General features: G+C 46.9%; 1 protein-coding gene across 2 annotated transcripts; it reads right to left on the bottom strand.

Annotated features, from left to right (window-relative positions):
• Nucleotides 1–16,043: 16,043 nt before the first annotated feature.
• LOC147793138 (uncharacterized) lies at nt 16,044–18,749 on the bottom strand. 2 transcript variants are annotated; one of them, XM_087122645.1, is made up of 2 exons: nt 18,666–18,749; nt 16,044–17,150 (listed from the first exon to the last, which is right to left on the bottom strand). In XM_087122645.1, the coding sequence occupies exon 2, from the start codon at nt 17,016–17,018 to the stop codon at nt 16,170–16,172; it is 849 nt and encodes a 282-aa protein (XP_086978771.1). In that variant the 5' UTR covers nt 17,019–17,150; nt 18,666–18,749; the 3' UTR covers nt 16,044–16,169. The 2 variants fall into 2 exon arrangements, 1 of the variants encoding a protein (XP_086978771.1); XR_015420431.1 differs by lacking the exon at nt 16,044–17,150 and adding an exon at nt 17,157–17,668 and having other exon boundaries at nt 18,666–18,748.
• Nucleotides 18,750–22,123: the final 3,374 nt, after the last annotated feature.

The raw sequence follows: 22,123 nt of genomic DNA, 5'->3' as shown, positions 1-22,123 counted from the left end.
ATGAAAACGGCTGGTGCATTGGTAAGGCCAAAAGACATAACGAGAAACTCGTAATGCCCATAACGACTTCTGAAGGCTGTCTTGGGTATATCCCCTTCTCTGACCCTCAACTGATGATACCCCGACCTTAGGTCAATTTTGGAGAAAACTGTTGCTCCCTGTAGCTGATCAAACAGGTCGTCAATTCTCGGGAGAGGGTACTTATTCTTTATAGTGACCTTGTTTAATTCCCTGTAATCAATACACATCCGCATGGACCCGTCCTTCTTCTTGACAAACAGAACAGGGGCTCCCCAGGGTGATACACTGGGTCGGATGAAACCCTTATCCAACAACTCCTGTAACTGTTCCTTCAATTCCCTGAGTTCTGCAGGTGCCATCCTGTAAGGTGCCTTGGAGATCGGCACCGTTCCTGGTTCTAAATCGATCCCAAAATCGACTTCCCTAGCTGGGGGCAAACCCGGCAGATCCTCCGGAAAGACATCTACGAACTCCCTGACGATGTGTACCGATGAGGTTTTTTGTTTGTTACTATTATCTAAGGTCACGCTGGCTAGGAATGCAATTGCGCCACTACGAATAAACTTCTTAGCCCTTAGCGAGGTTATGACGCTCGGGACACCTTTGGAAGTGGCTCCCTTGTAGGTAAAGCTGTCCCCTGACGGGAGCCTGAGAGTCACTATTCGGGTCTCGCAGTCTATCAAAACGCGATTCTCGCCTAGCCAATCCATACCCAAGATGACATCGAAGTCTTGCATACTTAACACTATCAGTGTAGCTTCGATGACACGCCCTGCTATTGTTACTCCACCTCCCTTAACCCTATGGGTAGCTAGCAACAGCTCGTGAGCAGGGGTAGACACTGATAGGGTAATCTCTAAAAGTTCTTTCTCTAGCTGTGCTAGCTCTACAAACTCTTCAGTTACGAATGAATGCGTCGAACCCAAATCAAACAAAACTAATGCAAGATGACCAAATACGGGTAGCGTACCTGTGACAACCGCGTCAGGCTGGTCAGCTTGCCTGGCTGTTGTTGCATGGGCTACAGCTCACCCCTGCTGATGTTGGCCGGCTTGGCCCCTCTGATGCTGTACTGCAGGCAGGTTGACACGCTGATCGTTTCTCTGAGGGCAATCCACTGCAAAGTGCCCTACCTGACCGCATCTGTAACAGGCGCCTGTTCCTGCTCTGCATTCCCCCGTGTGAGGACGCCGACAATTAGGGCACAAGGTCATGTTCCGTACCGGGGCTCTCCCTCGCCTATCAGTGCGACCACGTGGTGGTCTGCCAGTTCTGGGGTGGCTAGGGTATGTCCCCTTTCCCTGGGCCGCAGTGTGGGATGATTGTGCTATTCCCAACTGAAGCTTGTCGGTACGGGGCGAGTCGAGCAGGGTCGCCACCTGAAGGGTTTTCGTATAGACAAAGGATGACTGGGATGCCACATTCCCCCTTAGTTCTTCCCTCAGGCCAGCGATAAATCGTTCGCCCTTCAACTCCTCAGAACTAACATAGGCTGGAGAAAACCTTGCCAGCCTATTGAACTCCAAGTCATAATCCTCCACTGATCTGTCTCCTTGTTTCAATGCGAGGAACGCGGCCTGCATTTTCACTCTGGCAGTGATTGGGTAGTATTTGTGGAGGTATGCGTCTTTAAACTGACACCATGTAATAAACTCTCCTTGTGGTACTATGGTTTTCTGAGCACCTTTCCACCAGAAGTGCGCTTCTCCTTTCAGCATATATGTCCCACAATGGACTTCGTACTTTGGTGGGCAGTTCATAAAATGGAAGGCCGTTTCTATGGCCTCTAGCCAATTCTCAGCGGCAATAGGATCCACCTTGCCTCCGTCAAAGGAAGGCGGTTTATGCCTCTGGAAATCTCTCAAGTAGCGGGACTCCACAGTCATAGTCCCTGAATCCTTGCCCCCTTGCCCTGTTAACTGATTAGACATCATGGTCTGAATCATCTGGTTCGTCAGAGCCTGATTTTCCATCGACGTCATCATGAACGTCTGAAACATCTCAGCTGAGGGCATGGCTAATGGCTGGTTTAGTGGGACTGCTGTACACGGGGTTGGATCCGATGGGGCCTCCTCGGAGAAGGGAGTAGTAGGGGGTGTCTCAAGCAGCCTTCGGGCCTTGGCCTTCATTCGGCGTCTTTTTGATCTTGATGGCTGTGGTACTGTCCCCTCGCTAGTTTGGGGCATATCCCCAACCTCCTCCTGAAGTTCAGGTTGTTCCTCTTTAGGTGTTGGAACCGAGGTGTCCTGAACTTCCTCTCTTCTTCCCCTTCTAGGTCCTGGCCCTACATACGGTTCGCGTCTCTTTGGTGCCATTATCTACCACAATAACAAAGAACTATGGTCACAATTCATTCACAACGCATCTCCTAGGTAATGTGCGATATAATGCCCTAGTCAGTCATGGTATGCTCTATAAATACTAACTTAACCTTTGTCTCTATGTTTCCGTCGCGTGAGAACGTCTGGTCGTGAGCGGCATGTGATTGACGAGCGAAGTCACAGAGGACACGACTCTCTACCCTAAATGTCTACAGGACCTATAACCTGACTGCTCTGATACCAAATTTGTCACAGCCCAATATTTTACTACGGACAGTGACTAACGACACGACACAGATGCACAAGAGATTTAAATATGCAGTAGCGAAAATCATCAAATTTTAATAAAGGTTTTCAAACGATAAACACAGTCACAAGACCGTTTGGAAAATAAATTTAAAAAGAATGCGAATACAAAAATAAAGACTAAAACTGGACTGACGCCCCGGGACAACCCATTCCTCTGTGACAATTCCCTTCAGATCACGCCCACTCTTGACCGACGCCTCGCGCTCCTGAAAAAAAAAAAGGGAAAACATAGCAAGGATGAGTATAAAAATTATACTCAGTAAGCCACCTACTTGTAGGCTCCTTTCGCATCTTAATTTAACAGGTTGCCACGGTTTCCTATTTCGGTTCTAGGACGACTGGCTCTAATCTAGGTCCCTTGGGGCTTGCCCCTTGTGTTTCACTGATTTTTCGTCCTCTCATTAAACGCCTAGAGGTTCTTTATGCCAAGCTAATATGGTCGGTATCTCTCTATGAGGTGCTACCTCTACATGGCTATCTGAGACTACATGGTACCTGGCCTAGGGGTGTGCTGAGTACCCCTATGCCCATCTAGTCCCTCTATGGGGGGCGCGACCCAACCCGTTCCCATGCAGCTAATGGGCTGTACGACGTGGGGACACATTTCCCATGCGAAATGGCTAAGAGCAGTAAAGACTGATCAGGGACCCCTTGGTCCTCCCACGAAGCTATAGATACCGTTCACACGCTAGCAATCTATGAACACTCCGGGGTACCTTCTTACCGTGGTAAACCGCTAAGTTTCTAGGGAAAAATTAAGTCAGGCTAGAGCGGCATTTCGCTCCTAACCAAGATTCCCTAATCTTATCAAAGAAATGGGCCCTAGCAATTAACAGAGGGTGCATGCAATCTTCCTCTAACATCATAGTATGTAATTCATGCAAACTAGGCATACCGGCTCAACGGGGCGATGACCTCCATCAAGCACCCAGAGCACGAAGTTCGCGCTCAATGGGGCGAATTCGTCCATCAAACACCCGAAACCCGGCATACACAATTCTACACATAAAATAACGCATGCATACATACGGCGGAAGCTTAAGGCATACAAGCAACACTCAAGTAATTTACCCAATTCAAACACAACAGATAAACTGACTAGTAACTTACATGAAGAGCTAATCTGAAGCAGAACTACTAGCATGCATGCAATCTGAGCGAATCCTACAAGTATTTCTTCCTAAATACCGGGTGGTGACTTACCTGGTTGACGCGTGCCCTTTCGCTAGCGTTTCTTTGCCCGTGAGGTGTCCAAAAATACTGATTTCTCTAAATTAAATCCCTATCCACGTAAAAACAGTATTAGAACTGGAGCCGGGACAAAAATCGAGAAAACAGAAAACAACCGGGCCAAATTGGCCATTCCACGCGCGCTCACGCGCCCAGCAGCATGCTGGAAGTGCGTGGCCACGCGCGCGGGAAGGCGCCAGCCGCAGGCTGCACGCGCGCCTGCCACGCGCGCCCAATCCTGCACAGTCGCGGGTCGGTCGGCCCGGCCCGACCCGGTCCGGTCCGGTCCGGTCCGGTCGGCTCGCGTTGCGATTCGGCCCGGCTTGCAAGCGACACGTGTCGACGCCTCGCTGGAGCTGCGTTGCTCCAGCCGGTGGTCGACGCGTGTCCGGCGCCTGTCGCCGCCCTCCGCCGCTCGCCGGCCGTTTTTTTTTTTTTTTTTTTTTTCTTTCTTCTTCTTCTTCTTCTCTGTCCTCTGAAAACCGAAACCCAGTCGGTTTCTTTTTATTTTCCGATTTTTTTATCTTTCGATCCGTAGATCGGATCAATACGATTCCTTCGGCAACGTTCTAGATCGTGTTACAGGCTACGTCCTAGTATTATTTTTATAATTTTTTCTTGACTATCGGAGGATTTAAGAACGCCGGAAGTTCGCTCACCGTTCTCGGATGACCCTCGGATCTCCGCCTTTGGGTTGAGGTCTTGGCCAAACTTCTTCACAGACCGTGCGTGAGTTGTTCCTAGGTGAAGATTTCAACATTTTAGGGTCAATTCACGTAGGGTAAAACTCAGATCTGAGCAATATCGTTCAGAAACCTTACCCCGCGAAATATTCTTAGGTTTTGATGGTGCGTAGGCCTTGCTAGCCCCTCAATCCTGGTACGAGTCTCGTCTGGAGATGGATTCCGGTGGTGGTCCGTTAGTCTTCCCGGCCGATCTCTCTCTAACCTCTCTCTAACCTCTTTTTTTTTCTTTTGCAGGCAATATGGCTGGATTTTCCTTGGACCCCTATTTGGGTTGGAGGGGCAAAATGACATTTTTGCCCCTCAGTTGACTTAGCCCTTTTTTTTTTTTTTTTTTTTTTTCGCGTTACAAATTCTCCCCTCCTTAGGAACTTTCGTCCCCGAAAGTAGCTATCCCTTGGAAGAGTTCGGGATAAGCTTTCCTCACGTCCTCTTCTCGTTCCCAGGTTGCCTCTTCCTCACGGCGGTTACCCCATGAGACCTTTACCAAGGGAATATCTTTGTTACGCAACCGCCTAGTGTCTCGAGCCAAAATCCTGCTAGGCTGTTCCTCGTAAGACAGATCTTCTCGAAGAGGAAGCATCCCATGCTCGATTACATGAGTAGGGTCGGGAGTATACTTTCGCAGCATGGATACGTGGAACACATTGTGCACGGCGGCAAGGTTCGGTGGTAGGGCAATTCTGTAAGCCACAGCCCCGACTCTGTCCAGAATCTCAAAGGGGCCTATGAACCTTGGGCTCAATTTCCCTTTCTTCCCGAACCTCAACACCCCCCTCATAGGGGCCACCTTCAGGAACACGTGGTCACCCACCTCAAATTCGAGGTCCCTTCTACGCACATCTGCATAGCTTTTCTGTCGACTCTGTGCGGTGAGTATCCTCTGTTTGATTTTCTGCACCGCTGCGTTGGTGACCTGGACCAACTCTGGTCCCATTAGTTGCTGCGTGCCTACCTCTTCCCAAAACACTGGTGTTCGACACCTACGCCCATACAGTGCCTCGAAGGGGGCCATCTGAATGGTCGCTTGATAACTATTGTTGTAGGCAAACTCCATTAAAGGCAGGTGTTCGTCCCAACACCCAGCGAAATCTAAGGAGCAGGCTCGCAACATGTCCTCTAAAACCTGATTCAGCCTTTCGGTCTGTCCGTCCGTTTGAGGATGGAATGCTGTACTGAACCTCAACTGAGTTCCTAGTGCCTTCTGAAGACTCCTCCAGAACTGAGAGGTGAACCTGGTGTCCCGGTCTGATACTATGGACACTGGTACCCCGTGCAGGCGTACTATCTCCTTGATATATAACTGAGCCCACCGGTCTACTCGATATGTGGACTTTCCTGGAATGAAGTGGGCTGTCTTAGTCAGTCTGTCTACAATTACCTATATGACGTTGAAACCCTGCTTTGTCTTTGGCAAACCCGAAACGAAATCCATACAGACTGCTTCCCATTTCCACTGAGGGACACTCAGGGGCTGTAGCAATCCTGCTGGGCGCTGCCTCGGGGCCTTCACCTGCTGGCAGGTCAAGCAACGGCTTACGAAATCCGCTATGTCCCTCTTCATTCCGGACCACCAGTAAAACCTCTTCAGATCCTGATACATCTTTGTACTTCCAGGGTGGAACACATAAGATGTATCGTGGGCTTCGGTCATAATATCTTTTAAGATTCCCTCGTCTCGGGGAACGCACAGGCGGTTTTGCCATAGCAGACCCCCGTCTGAGGAGATAGAATACCCTACTGGCCTCTCTGTCTCAATCTGACTCCACACTTTACTGAGGTGTTCATCAGACCTCTGAGCGTCGATAACTTTCTTTCGTAGGGTAGGCTGTATAGTTAACTGTGCCATCTGAACATTACCACCTTTAACCACCACGTCTATCCCAGCCCTCTTCATCTCATCTTGTAGTTTTTCCTGTGTGGTGATCATCACAGAAGTATGCACAGCCTTCCTGCTCAATGCATCAGCTACCACGTTGGCTTTGCCTGGATGGTACAGAATCTCTATGTCATAATCCTTTACCAGCTCCAACCATCGCCTTTGTCTCATATTGAGCTCCTTCTGCGTGAATAAGTACTTGAGGCTCTTATGATCAGTGAAGACTTGTACTTTTTCCCCATACAGGTAGTGCCGCCACGTTTTTAGAGCAAATACTACCGCTGCTAACTCGAGATCATGCGTGGGGTAGTTTCGTTCATATTCTTTCAATTGTCGAGAAGCATACGCTATCACCTTACCTTTCTGCATGAGCACACACCCCAAGCCTTTCCCTGATGCATCACTGTACACCACGAGATTACCTGACCCGTCTGGAACTGTAAGGACTGGTGCAGTTACCAACCTCTTCTTGAGTTCCTGGAAACTCTGTTCGCAGACTGGAGTCCAAGCAAAGGGCTTGCCCTTCTTGGTTAGCTGAGTCAGCGCCGAGGAAATTTTGGAGAAATCCTGAACAAACCTTCTGTAATAACCAGCTAGCCCAAGAAAACTCCTCACCTCTGTGACTGTGGTCGGCTGTGGCCACCTCATCACTGCTTCTATCTTAGCTGGGTCCACTGTGATCCCCTTGCTTGACACCACGTGACCCAGAAACGCAACCTCAGACAACCAAAACTCACACTTAGAGAACTTGGCATACAACTGCTGAGCTCTCAGTATTGTCAAGACTTTTCTGAGGTGTATTTCATGATCTGCCTCTGACTTAGAGTATACCAGAATGTCGTCGATGAACACTATGACAAAGGTGTCTAAGAATTCCTTAAACACCCTGTTCATTAGTTCCATGAAAACGGCTGGTGCATTGGTAAGGCCAAAAGACATAACGAGAAACTCGTAATGCCCATAACGACTTCTGAAGGCTGTCTTGGGTATATCCCCTTCTCTGACCCTCAACTGATGATACCCCGACCTTAGGTCAATTTTGGAGAAAACTGTTGCTCCCTGTAGCTGATCAAACAGGTCGTCAATTCTCGGGAGAGGGTACTTATTCTTTATAGTGACCTTGTTTAATTCCCTGTAATCAATACACATCCGCATGGACCCGTCCTTCTTCTTGACAAACAGAACAGGGGCTCCCCAGGGTGATACACTGGGTCGGATGAAACCCTTATCCAACAACTCCTGTAACTGTTCCTTCAATTCCCTGAGTTCTGCAGGTGCCATCCTGTAAGGTGCCTTGGAGATCGGCACCGTTCCTGGTTCTAAATCGATCCCAAAATCGACTTCCCTAGCTGGGGGCAAACCCGGCAGATCCTCCGGAAAGACATCTACGAACTCCCTGACGATGTGTACCGATGAGGTTTTTTGTTTGTTACTATTATCTAAGGTCACGCTGGCTAGGAATGCAATTGCGCCACTACGAATAAACTTCTTAGCCCTTAGCGAGGTTATGACGCTCGGGACACCTTTGGAAGTGGCTCCCTTGTAGGTAAAGCTGTCCCCTGACGGGAGCCTGAGAGTCACTATTCGGGTCTCGCAGTCTATCAAAACGCGATTCTCGCCTAGTCAATCCATACCCAAGATGACATCGAAGTCTTGCATACTTAACACTATCAGTGTAGCTTCGATGACACGCCCTGCTATTGTTACTCCACCTCCCTTAACCCTATGGGTAGCTAGCAACAGCTCGTGAGCAGGGGTAGACACTGATAGGGTAATCTCTAAAAGTTCTTTCTCTAGCTGTGCTAGCTCTACAAACTCTTCAGTTACGAATGAATGCGTCGAACCCAAATCAAACAAAACTAATGCAAGATGACCAAATACGGGTAGCGTACCTGTGACAACCGCGTCAGGCTGGTCAGCTTGCCTGGCTGTTGTTGCATGGGCTACAGCTCACCCCTGCTGATGTTGGCCGGCTTGGCCCCTCTGATGCTGTACTGCAGGCAGGTTGACACGCTGATCGTTTCTCTGAGGGCAATCCACTGCAAAGTGCCCTACCTGACCGCATCTGTAACAGGCGCCTGTTCCTGCTCTGCATTCCCCCGTGTGAGGACGCCGACAATTAGGGCACAAGGTCATGTTCCGTACCGGGGCTCTCCCTCGCCTATCAGTGCGACCACGTGGTGGTCTGCCAGTTCTGGGGTGGCTAGGGTATGTCCCCTTTCCCTGGGCCGCAGTGTGGGATGATTGTGCTATTCCCAACTGAAGCTTGTCGGTACGGGGCGAGTCGAGCAGGGTCGCCACCTGAAGGGTTTTCGTATAGACAAAGGATGACTGGGATGCCACATTCCCCCTTAGTTCTTCCCTCAGGCCAGCGATAAATCGTTCGCCCTTCAACTCCTCAGAACTAACATAGGCTGGAGAAAACCTTGCCAGCCTATTGAACTCCAAGTCATAATCCTCCACTGATCTGTCTCCTTGTTTCAATGCGAGGAACGCGGCCTGCATTTTCACTCTGGCAGTGATTGGGTAGTATTTGTGGAGGTATGCGTCTTTAAACTGACACCATGTAATAAACTCTCCTTGTGGTACTATGGTTTTCTGAGCACCTTTCCACCAGAAGTGCGCTTCTCCTTTCAGCATATATGTCCCACAATGGACTTCGTACTTTGGTGGGCAGTTCATAAAATGGAAGGCCGTTTCTATGGCCTCTAGCCAATTCTCAGCGGCAATAGGATCCACCTTGCCTCCGTCAAAGGAAGGCGGTTTATGCCTCTGGAAATCTCTCAAGTAGCGGGACTCCACAGTCATAGTCCCTGAATCCTTGCCCCCTTGCCCTGTTAACTGATTAGACATCATGGTCTGAATCATCTGGTTCGTCAGAGCCTGATTTTCCATCGACGTCATCATGAACGTCTGAAACATCTCAGCTGAGGGCATGGCTAATGGCTGGTTTAGTGGGACTGCTGTACACGGGGTTGGATCCGATGGGGCCTCCTCGGAGAAGGGAGTAGTAGGGGGTGTCTCAAGCAGCCTTCGGGCCTTGGCCTTCATTCGGCGTCTTTTTGATCTTGATGGCTGTGGTACTGTCCCCTCGCTAGTTTGGGGCATATCCCCAACCTCCTCCTGAAGTTCAGGTTGTTCCTCTTTAGGTGTTGGAACCGAGGTGTCCTGAACTTCCTCTCTTCTTCCCCTTCTAGGTCCTGGCCCTACATACGGTTCGCGTCTCTTTGGTGCCATTATCTACCACAATAACAAAGAACTATGGTCACAATTCATTCACAACGCATCTCCTAGGTAATGTGCGATATAATGCCCTAGTCAGTCATGGTATGCTCTATAAATACTAACTTAACCTTTGTCTCTATGTTTCCGTCGCGTGAGAACGTCTGGTCGTGAGCGGCATGTGATTGACGAGCGAAGTCACAGAGGACACGACTCTCTACCCTAAATGTCTACAGGACCTATAACCTGACTGCTCTGATACCAAATTTGTCACAGCCCAATATTTTACTACGGACAGTGACTAACGACACGACACAGATGCACAAGAGATTTAAATATGCAGTAGCGAAAATCATCAAATTTTAATAAAGGTTTTCAAACGATAAACACAGTCACAAGACCGTTTGGAAAATAAATTTAAAAAGAATGCGAATACAAAAATAAAGACTAAAACTGGACTGACGCCCCGGGACAACCCATTCCTCTGTGACAATTCCCTTCAGATCACGCCCACTCTTGACCGACGCCTCGCGCTCCTGAAAAAAAAAAAGGGAAAACATAGCAAGGATGAGTATAAAAATTATACTCAGTAAGCCACCTACTTGTAGGCTCTTTTCGCATCTTAATTTAACAGGTTGCCACGGTTTCCTATTTCGGTTCTAGGACGACTGGCTCTAATCTAGGTCCCTTGGGGCTTGCCCCTTGTGTTTCACTGATTTTTCGTCCTCTCATTAAACGCCTAGAGGTTCTTTATGCCAAGCTAATATGGTCGGTATCTCTCTATGAGGTGCTACCTCTACATGGCTATCTGAGACTACATGGTACCTGGCCTAGGGGTGTGCTGAGTACCCCTATGCCCATCTAGTCCCTCTATGGGGGGCGCGACCCAACCCGTTCCCATGCAGCTAATGGGCTGTACGACGTGGGGACACATTTCCCATGCGAAATGGCTAAGAGCAGTAAAGACTGATCAGGGACCCCTTGGTCCTCCCACGAAGCTATAGATACCGTTCACACGCTAGCAATCTATGAACACTCCGGGGTACCTTCTTACCGTGGTAAACCGCTAAGTTTCTAGGGAAAAATTAAGTCAGGCTAGAGCGGCATTTCGCTCCTAACCAAGATTCCCTAATCTTATCAAAGAAATGGGCCCTAGCAATTAACAGAGGGTGCATGCAATCTTCCTCTAACATCATAGTATGTAATTCATGCAAACTAGGCATACCGGCTCAACGGGGCGATGACCTCCATCAAGCACCCAGAGCACGAAGTTCGCGCTCAATGGGGCGAATTCGTCCATCAAACACCCGAAACCCGGCATACACAATTCTACACATAAAATAACGCATGCATACATACGGCGGAAGCTTAAGGCATACAAGCAACACTCAAGTAATTTACCCAATTCAAACACAACAGATAAACTGACTAGTAACTTACATGAAGAGCTAATCTGAAGCAGAACTACTAGCATGCATGCAATCTGAGCGAATCCTACAAGTATTTCTTCCTAAATACCGGGTGGTGACTTACCTGGTTGACGCGTGCCCTTTCGCTAGCGTTTCTTTGCCCGTGAGGTGTCCAAAAATACTGATTTCTCTAAATTAAATCCCTATCCACGTAAAAACAGTATTAGAACTGGAGCCGGGACAAAAATCGAGAAAACAGAAAACAACCGGGCCAAATTGGCCGTTCCACGCGCGCTCACGCGCCCAGCAGCATGCTGGAAGTGCGTGGCCACGCGCGCGGGAAGGCGCCAGCCGCAGGCTGCACGCGCGCCTGCCACGCGCGCCCAATCCTGCACAGTCGCGGGTCGGCCGGCCCGGCCCGACCCGATCCGGTCCGGTCCGGTCCGGTCGGCTCGCGTTGCGATTCGGCCCGGCTTGTAGGCGACACGTGTCGACGCCTCGCTGGAGCTGCGTTGCTCCAGCCGGTGGTCGACGCGTGTCCGGCGCCTGTCGCCGCCCTCCGCCGCTCGCCGGCCGTTTTTTTTTTTTTTTTTTTTTTTTTTTCTTCTTTTTCTTCTTCTCTGTCCTCTGAAAACCGAAACCCAGTCGGTTTCTTTTTATTTTCCGATTTTTTTATCTTTCGATCCGTAGATCGGATCAATACGATTCCTTCGGCAACGTTCTAGATCGTGTTACAGGCTACGTCCTAGTATTATTTTTATAATTTTTTCTTGACTATCGGAGGATTTAAGAACGCCGGAAGTTCGCTCACCGTTCTCGGATGACCCTCGGATCTCCGCCTTTGGGTTGAGGTCTTGGCCAAACTTCTTCACAGACCGTGCGTGAGTTGTTCCTAGGTGAAGATTTCAACATTTTAGGGTCGATTCACGTAGGGTAAAACTCAGATCTGAGCAATATCGTTCAGAAACCTTACCCCGCGAAATATTCTTAGGTTTTGATGGTGCGTAGGCCTTGCTAGCCCCTCAATCCTGGTACGAGTCTCGTCTGGAGATGGATTCCGGCGGTGGTCCGTTAGTCTTCCCGGCCGATCTCTCTCTAACCTCTCTCTAACCTCTTTTTTTTTCTTTTGCAGGCAATATGGCTGGATTTTCCTTGGACCCCTATTTGGGTTGGAGGGGCAAAATGACATTTTTGCCCCTCAGTTGACTTAGCCCTTTTTTTTTTTTTTTTTTTTTTTTTCGCGTTACAAATTCTCCCCTCCTTAGGAACTTTCGTCCCCGAAAGTAGCTATCCCTTGGAAGAGTTCGGGATAAGCTTTCCTCACGTCCTCTTCTCGTTCCCAGGTTGCCTCTTCCTCACGGCGGTTACCCCATGAGACCTTTACCAAGGGAATATCTTTGTTACGCAACCGCCTAGTGTCTCGAGCCAAAATCCTGCTAGGCTGTTCCTCGTAAGACAGATCTTCTCGAAGAGGAAGCATCCCATGCTCGATTACATGAGTAGGGTCGGGAGTATACTTTCGCAGCATGGATACGTGGAACACATTGTGCACGGCGGCAAGGTTCGGTGGTAGGGCAATTCTGTAAGCCACAGCCCCGACTCTGTCCAGAATCTCAAAGGGGCCTATGAACCTTGGGCTCAATTTCCCTTTCTTCCCGAACCTCAACACCCCCCTCATAGGGGCCACCTTCAGGAACACGTGGTCACCCACCTCAAATTCGAGGTCCCTTCTACGCACATCTGCATAGCTTTTCTGTCGACTCTGTGCGGTGAGTATCCTCTGTTTGATTTTCTGCACCGCTGCGTTGGTGACCTGGACCAACTCTGGTCCCATTAGTTGCTGCGTGCCTACCTCTTCCCAAAACACTGGTGTTCGACACCTACGCCCATACAGTGCCTCGAAGGGGGCCATCTGAATGGTCGCTTGATAACTATTGTTGTAGGCAAACTCCATTAAAGGCAGGTGTTCGTCCCAACACCCAGCGAAATCTAAGGAGCAGGCTCGCAACATGTCCTCTAAAACCTGATTCAGCCTTTCGGTCTGTCCGTCCGTTTGAGGATGGAATGCTGTACTGAACCTCAACTGAGTTCCTAGTGCCTTCTGAAGACTCCTCCAGAACTGAGAGGTGAACCTGGTGTCCCGGTCTGATACTATGGACACTGGTACCCCGTGCAGGCGTACTATCTCCTTGATATATAACTGAGCCCACCGGTCTACTCGATATGTGGACTTTCCTGGAATGAAGTGGGCTGTCTTAGTCAGTCTGTCTACAATTACCTATATGACGTTGAAACCCTGCTTTGTCTTTGGCAAACCCGAAACGAAATCCATACAGACTGCTTCCCATTTCCACTGAGGGACACTCAGGGGCTGTAGCAATCCTGCTGGGCGCTGCCTCGGGGCCTTCACCTGCTGGCAGGTCAAGCAACGGCTTACGAAATCCGCTATGTCCCTCTTCATTCCGGACCACCAGTAAAACCTCTTCAGATCCTGATACATCTTTGTACTTCCAGGGTGGAACACATAAGATGTATCGTGGGCTTCGGTCATAATATCTTTTAAGATTCCCTCGTCTCGGGGAACGCACAGGCGGTTTTGCCATAGCAGACCCCCGTCTGAGGAGATAGAATACCCTACTGGCCTCTCTGTCTCAATCTGACTCCACACTTTACTGAGGTGTTCATCAGACCTCTGAGCGTCGATAACTTTCTTTCGTAGGGTAGGCTGTATAGTTAACTGTGCCATCTGAACATTACCACCTTTAACCACCACGTCTATCCCAGCCCTCTTCATCTCATCTTGTAGTTTTTCCTGTGTGGTGATCATCACAGAAGTATGCACAGCCTTCCTGCTCAATGCATCAGCTACCACGTTGGCTTTGCCTGGATGGTACAGAATCTCTATGTCATAATCCTTTACCAGCTCCAACCATCGCCTTTGTCTCATATTGAGCTCCTTCTGCGTGAATAAGTACTTGAGGCTCTTATGATCAGTGAAGACTTGTACTTTTTCCCCATACAGGTAGTGCCGCCACGTTTTTAGAGCAAATACTACCGCTGCTAACTCGAGATCATGCGTGGGGTAGTTTCGTTCATATTCTTTCAATTGTCGAGAAGCATACGCTATCACCTTACCTTTCTGCATGAGCACACACCCCAAGCCTTTCCCTGATGCATCACTGTACACCACGAGATTACCTGACCCGTCTGGAACTGTAAGGACTGGTGCAGTTACCAACCTCTTCTTGAGTTCCTGGAAACTCTGTTCGCAGACTGGAGTCCAAGCAAAGGGCTTGCCCTTCTTGGTTAGCTGAGTCAGCGCCGAGGAAATTTTGGAGAAATCCTGAACAAACCTTCTGTAATAACCAGCTAGCCCAAGAAAACTCCTCACCTCTGTGACTGTGGTCGGCTGTGGCCACCTCATCACTGCTTCTATCTTAGCTGGGTCCACTGTGATCCCCTTGCTTGACACCACGTGACCCAGAAACGCAACCTCAGACAACCAAAACTCACACTTAGAGAACTTGGCATACAACTGCTGAGCTCTCAGTATTGTCAAGACTTTTCTGAGGTGTATTTCATGATCTGCCTCTGACTTAGAGTATACCAGAATGTCGTCGATGAACACTATGACAAAGGTGTCTAAGAATTCCTTAAACACCCTGTTCATTAGTTCCATGAAAACGGCTGGTGCATTGGTAAGGCCAAAAGACATAACGAGAAACTCGTAATGCCCATAACGACTTCTGAAGGCTGTCTTGGGTATATCCCCTTCTCTGACCCTCAACTGATGATACCCCGACCTTAGGTCAATTTTGGAGAAAACTGTTGCTCCCTGTAGCTGATCAAACAGGTCGTCAATTCTCGGGAGAGGGTACTTATTCTTTATAGTGACCTTGTTTAATTCCCTGTAATCAATACACATCCGCATGGACCCGTCCTTCTTCTTGACAAACAGAACAGGGGCTCCCCAGGGTGATACACTGGGTCGGATGAAACCCTTATCCAACAACTCCTGTAACTGTTCCTTCAATTCCCTGAGTTCTGCAGGTGCCATCCTGTAAGGTGCCTTGGAGATCGGCACCGTTCCTGGTTCTAAATCGATCCCAAAATCGACTTCCCTAGCTGGGGGCAAACCCGGCAGATCCTCCGGAAAGACATCTACGAACTCCCTGACGATGTGTACCGATGAGGTTTTTTGTTTGTTACTATTATCTAAGGTCACGCTGGCTAGGAATGCAATTGCGCCACTACGAATAAACTTCTTAGCCCTTAGCGAGGTTATGACGCTCGGGACACCTTTGGAAGTGGCTCCCTTGTAGGTAAAGCTGTCCCCTGACGGGAGCCTGAGAGTCACTATTCGGGTCTCGCAGTCTATCAAAACGCGATTCTCGCCTAGTCAATCCATACCCAAGATGACATCGAAGTCTTGCATACTTAACACTATCAGTGTAGCTTCGATGACACGCCCTGCTATTGTTACTCCACCTCCCTTAACCCTATGGGTAGCTAGCAACAGCTCGTGAGCAGGGGTAGACACTGATAGGGTAATCTCTAAAAGTTCTTTCTCTAGCTGTGCTAGCTCTACAAACTCTTCAGTTACGAATGAATGCGTCGAACCCAAATCAAACAAAACTAATGCAAGATGACCAAATACGGGTAGCGTACCTGTGACAACCGCGTCAGGCTGGTCAGCTTGCCTGGCTGTTGTTGCATGGGCTACAGCTCACCCCTGCTGATGTTGGCCGGCTTGGCCCCTCTGATGCTGTACTGCAGGCAGGTTGACACGCTGATCGTTTCTCTGAGGGCAATCCACTGCAAAGTGCCCTACCTGACCGCATCTGTAACAGGCGCCTGTTCCTGCTCTGCATTCCCCCGTGTGAGGACGCCGACAATTAGGGCACAAGGTCATGTTCCGTACCGGGGCTCTCCCTCGCCTATCAGTGCGACCACGTGGTGGTCTGCCAGTTCTGGGGTGGCTAGGGTATGTCCCCTTTCCCTGGGCCGCAGTGTGGGATGATTGTGCTATTCCCAACTAAAGCTTGTCGGTACGGGGCGAGTCGAGCAGGGTCGCCACCTGAAGGGCTTTCGTATAGACAAAGGATGACTGGGATGCCACATTCCCCCTTAGTTCTTCCCTCAGGCCAGCGATAAATCGTTCGCCCTTCAACTCCTCAGAACTAACATAGGCTGGAGAAAACCTTGCCAGCCTATTGAACTCCAAGTCATAATCCTCCACTGATCTGTCTCCTTGTTTCAATGCGAGGAACGCGGCCTGCATTTTCACTCTGGCAGTGATTGGGTAGTATTTGTGGAGGTATGCGTCTTTAAACTGACACCATGTAATAAACTCTCCTTGTGGTACTATGGTTTTCTGAGGACCTTTCCACCAGAAGTGCGCTTCTCCTTTCAGCATATATGTCCCACAATGGACTTCGTACTTTGGTGGGCAGTTCATAAAATGGAAGGCCGTTTCTATGGCCTCTAGCCAATTCTCAGCGGCAATAGGATCCACCTTGCCTCCGTCAAAGGAAGGCGGTTTATGCCTCTGGAAATCTCTCAAGTAGCGGGACTCCACAGTCATAGTCCCTGAATCCTTGCCCCCTTGCCCTGTTAACTGATTAGACATCATGGTGTGAATCATCTGGTTCGTCAGAGCCTGATTTTCCATCGACGTCATCATGAACGTCTGAAACATCTCAGCTGAGGGCATGGCTAATGGCTGGTTTAGTGGGACTGCTGTACACGGGGTTGGATCCGATAGGGCCTCCTCGGAGAAGGGAGTAGTAGGGGGTGTCTCAAGCAGCCTTCGGGCCTTGGCCTTCATTCGGCGTCTTTTTGATCTTGATGGCTGTGGTACTGTCCCCTCGCTAGTTTGGGGCATATCCCCAACCTCCTCCTAAAGTTCAGGTTGTTCCTCTTCAGGTGTTGGAACCGAGGTGTCCTGAACTTCCTCTCTTCTTCCCCTTCTAGGTCCTGGCCCTACATACGGTTCGCGTCTCTTTGGTGCCATTATCTACCACAATAACAAAGAACTATGGTCACAATTCATTCACAACGCATCTCCTAGGTAATGTGCGATATAATGCCCTAGTCAGTCATGGTATGCTCTATAAATACTAACTTAACCTTTGTCTCTATGTTTCCGTCGCGTGAGAACGTCTGGTCGTGAGCGGCATGTGATTGACGAGCGAAGTCACAGAGGACACGACTCTCTACCCTAAATGTCTACAGGACCTATAACCTGACTGCTCTGATACCAAATTTGTCACAGCCCAATATTTTACTACGGACAGTGACTAACGACACGACACAGATGCACAAGAGATTTAAATATGCAGTAGCGAAAATCATCAAATTTCAATAAAGGTTTTCAAACGATAAACACAGTCACAAGACCGTTTGGAAAATAAATTTAAAAAGAATGCGAATACAAAAATAAAGACTAAAACTGGACTGACGCCCCGGGACAACCCATTCCTCTGTGACAATTCCCTTCAGATCACGCCCACTCTTGACCGACGCCTCGCGCTCCTGAAAAAAAAAAAGGGAAAACATAGCAAGGATGAGTATAAAAATTATACTCAGTAAGCCACCTACTTGTAGGCTCTTTTCGCATCTTAATTTAACAGGTTGCCACGGTTTCCTATTTCGGTTCTAGGACGACTGGCTCTAATCTAGGTCCCTTGGGGCTTGCCCCTTGTGTTTCACTGATTTTTCGTCCTCTCATTAAACGCCTAGAGGTTCTTTATGCCAAGCTAATATGGTCGGTATCTCTCTATGAGGTGCTACCTCTACATGGCTATCTGAGACTACATGGTACCTGGCCTAGGGGTGTGCTGAGTACCCCTATGCCCATCTAGTCCCTCTATGGGGGGCGCGACCCAACCCGTTCCCATGCAGCTAATGGGCTGTACGACGTGGGGACACATTTCCCATGCGAAATGGCTAAGAGCAGTAAAGACTGATCAGGGACCCCTTGGTCCTCCCACGAAGCTATAGATACCGTTCACACGCTAGCAATCTATGAACACTCCGGGGTACCTTCTTACCGTGGTAAACCGCTAAGTTTCTAGGGAAAAATTAAGTCAGGCTAGAGCGGCATTTCGCTCCTAACCAAGATTCCCTAATCTTATCAAAGAAATGGGCCCTAGCAATTAACAGAGGGTGCATGCAATCTTCCTCTAACATCATAGTATGTAATTCATGCAAACTAGGCATACCGGCTCAACGGGGCGATGACCTCCATCAAGCACCCAGAGCACGAAGTTCGCGCTCAATGGGGCGAATTCGTCCATCAAACACCCGAAACCCGGCATACACAATTCTACACATAAAATAACGCATGCATACATACGGCGGAAGCTCAAGGCATACAAGCTACACTCAAGTAATTTACCCAATTCAAACACAACAGATAAACTGACTAGTAACTTACATGAAGAGCTAATCTGAAGCAGAACTACTAGCATGCATGCAATCTGAGCGAATCCTACAAGTATTTCTTCCTAAATACCGGGTGGTGACTTACCTGGTTGACGCGTGCCCTTTCGCTAGCGTTTCTTTGCCCGTGAGGTGTCCAAAAATACTGATTTCTCTAAATTAAATCCCTATCCATGTAAAAACAGTATTAGAACTGGAGCCGGGACAAAAATCGAGAAAACAGAAAACAACCGGGCCAAATTGGCCGTTCCACGCGCGCTCACGCGCCCAGCAGCATGCTGGAAGTGCGTGGCCACGCGCGCGGGAAGGCGCCAGCCGCAGGCTGCACGCGCGCCTGCCACGCGCGCCCAATCCTGCACAGTTGGGTTTTTGAAGGACAAGTTGGGTGTGATCGACATACACTCTCCAACTTGAGGGGGAGTATTAAGAGGATATTTTGGAGATATATTTTAATAATTAGTTAGAATATATCTGAGATATTTAGGGAGTTTATAGATTTGATTAACCCTATATTTTATTTATTTACAAGATTTAGTTAGTTATATATTTTTTTTCTATTTTTAGGTTTTAGTTGATAGTTTGTATCCTATTTAAACGTGGTAAACCTGAATGAAGATCATACTTTCGATTCCAATTCTATTTCTATTTCTCATTCTTAACACACTCTTTTCCTCCTCACCATATCTAAACACTATAACTTTGATCCAGTATTGTCATATGGTTAACATTCCCTCTTTATTGTACAAGGACATTTTATAACTACCACGAAACTCAAAACATACAATAAATTCATACCAGTTTTAAAACATATCATATACTTCGAAATAGGGTTAGACTGCTTACTTGATCGTGGCGAGACGTGTCATCCAACTAAGTCATAGAGATATACGACTTTTTATTCTAAGTAAAATCTATATAATCTAAAATTTGAGTGCTCTAATATTAATCTGCCACAACACAAATTTGGAGGGTTCATGTAATAGCCCAGAAATAAATAAAGAAATAAACAAATAAAAATAATTATAAAAATAGTTAAAATAATAATAATAATACATTAATTAATTAATTAATTAATTAAAATAAAATAAATAAATAAATAAATAAAACCCACAGAAATAGTGGGGTAGTATTTCTTTAAAGCCATCTGCTACTACATTTTTCAGGTTAAGGCAAGACATTCCTTTACTAACCTTTTGTAGTTCAAACTCCTTTTTCCTCACGAACCGGTTTCGAACCACCACTAGTGTCTTCTCCATTATCCTCCGGCCTTAGAATGGGATTGTGGAATCCGGTGAGTGACTAAACTTGGGAGGGATTTTGTATATGTGAAGAGAGTGTTTGTGAAAGGTTTTTCTCAAGGTTTTTCACTAGGAAGAAGAAGACCTTCCATATACAGTGATCACTCTATTTAAAGAGTCATGTTTGCATGTTCATGCAAATTTGAGATCACCAAATTTTGACACTTAAAATTCCACTCAAATGTTTGGGATTATGTGGCAAGCATGCATGTTTGAGTTAACCAAATTTTGACACTTAAAATTCCACTCAAACTTGTGGGGTTTATTTGGGAAGCATGCAAGTTTGGTTAAACCAAATTTTGACACCTCAAAATTCCACTAACATGGAATTTTCCATTAAATGGAGTAACATTTTGACTTTCTTCATTTTAATTCAACAATTAATTTGAATAATGAATTTCAAATTAAAGTAACATTAAATGATGAATTGAACTATTTAATTAATATTTAATATTAATTCAAATGTCAATCCCAATCAATTCCGACACATAATTGATTAAGATATTTAAATTTTATTTACATATCTCAGATTCTCTCTTTTTGTTTAATTCGTAAATAAAACAAAAATGCGGTTAAATATATTGTATATATGTAGCGCATATTCCCTAATTTGAATTCGAACACTTCGAACTCACTCGTCACACTGTTCTATGGTTTAGTCCGATATGAGCTAGTAGAGGGACTTAATGGACCTATAGATCATGGGCTCCAACGATCAAAGATTAACCGGTTAAACTCATTAACCTTGTTAACCAACACTCGTTAACTACTAGGACACTCCACTATAGCCTAGTAGTTGCACTCCCCTCACTATAGATATATTTCTGTCCATTTGATATAACCATGATTAGTAAGTTGATCATTCACAGGTTGTTTGTAACTAGAGCTGGGTCAATTTACCGTTTTACCCCTAAAGTTACTTCTTGTTCCTTATGTCTCACTGATCCTCTAATGAACAATTTGTTTGTGGTCCAACTAGTAAACCGAATCCCTCTCAGGCTAATGAGAGGGTGGGGCCCCTCGTTCAAGACCTGGAGTCAGTGCTTAAGGGAACTAACTCTCTTCTATCCCTAAAAGTGGGTAGGAGTGAATTCCATCTTGCACCCCACGTCCCCAGCCATTCACCCAGTCTTACACCTGAAATGGGAGGCCTATTGAGTCGGCGAACTAGAGCCATTCTCACCCATGCAAATCTAAGGATAATTCCGAATAAAAAGAAGTTCATGGTTAGCTCAGGATTAAAACCGAGTTACCTAGGTTATCGAATGAAAAGAAAATCAGTCTCAACAGTAAACGACATTATAAAGTGAGAGTGGTTTTCTTCATGGTCCGATCTTATGCAATACTCATTGAATAGGACGCCCCCACTCACATGTCTCCACATGTACAATTTAGTGATCACATTGTTTATATCATATACAAAAGTGGGCCGCATCCATAGTGTCTCCAGAATAAGGTACTCAGCCTTATCCTTATACTATAGATCATTTTGACTATATCTACTTGAACTTGATCCACTCTTATGTCTCTACATATAGTTCAAGTAATCATACTATAGCCAGAGTGTTCTTAGTTTATTGGATTTAGATTAATGATCGTAAAGTTCACTTTATTCAATAACAATCTTTACTGAATAAACAACAATAATAACATTATTGAAAATAGAATATGTTTTTGTTTACAAACTATGAGTTTTAGGACATAAAACCCAACAGATTTGAGGTTTGTTTTAACTACGGAATGTCCCCTAGACCCCTGCTGAAATGCAAACCGAATAGTTTGGGTTGCATTTGACAAAAAGGGTAAGGGGAAAGATAAGATTTCTACCGACCACAAACTTAAGGTTCAAAATGCAGATAATGGAAAATGTTTCCATTGCAATAAAAACGGGCACGAGAAAAGTCACTGCCCAAAATACCTTGCAGAGAAGAAAGCCGAAAAGGCACAACAAGGTAAATATGATTTACTAGTTGTAGAAATACATTTAGTAGAGTATGATCACTTAACCTGGATACTGGATTCAGGGGCCACTAATCATATTTGTTCTGTTTTTTCAAGAAACTAGTTCCTGGAGAGTGTTTGCAGAAGGCGAGATAACACTCAGGGTTGGAACAGAAGAAGTTGTCTCAGCAAGATCTGTAGAAAATTTAAAGTTGTTTTTCAGAGATAAATTCATTATATTAGATAATGTACTTTTTGGTCTAGTGGTATGATTCTCGCTTTGGGTGCGAGAGGTCTCGAGTTCATT

Source organism: Cucurbita pepo, chromosome 3 (genome assembly GCF_057944985.1).
Source record: "Cucurbita pepo subsp. pepo isolate OVF chromosome 3, ASM5794498v1, whole genome shotgun sequence".
Classification (NCBI taxonomy): domain Eukaryota; kingdom Viridiplantae; phylum Streptophyta; class Magnoliopsida; order Cucurbitales; family Cucurbitaceae; genus Cucurbita; species Cucurbita pepo.
This window is presented reverse-complemented; position numbering and strand designations above follow the sequence as displayed.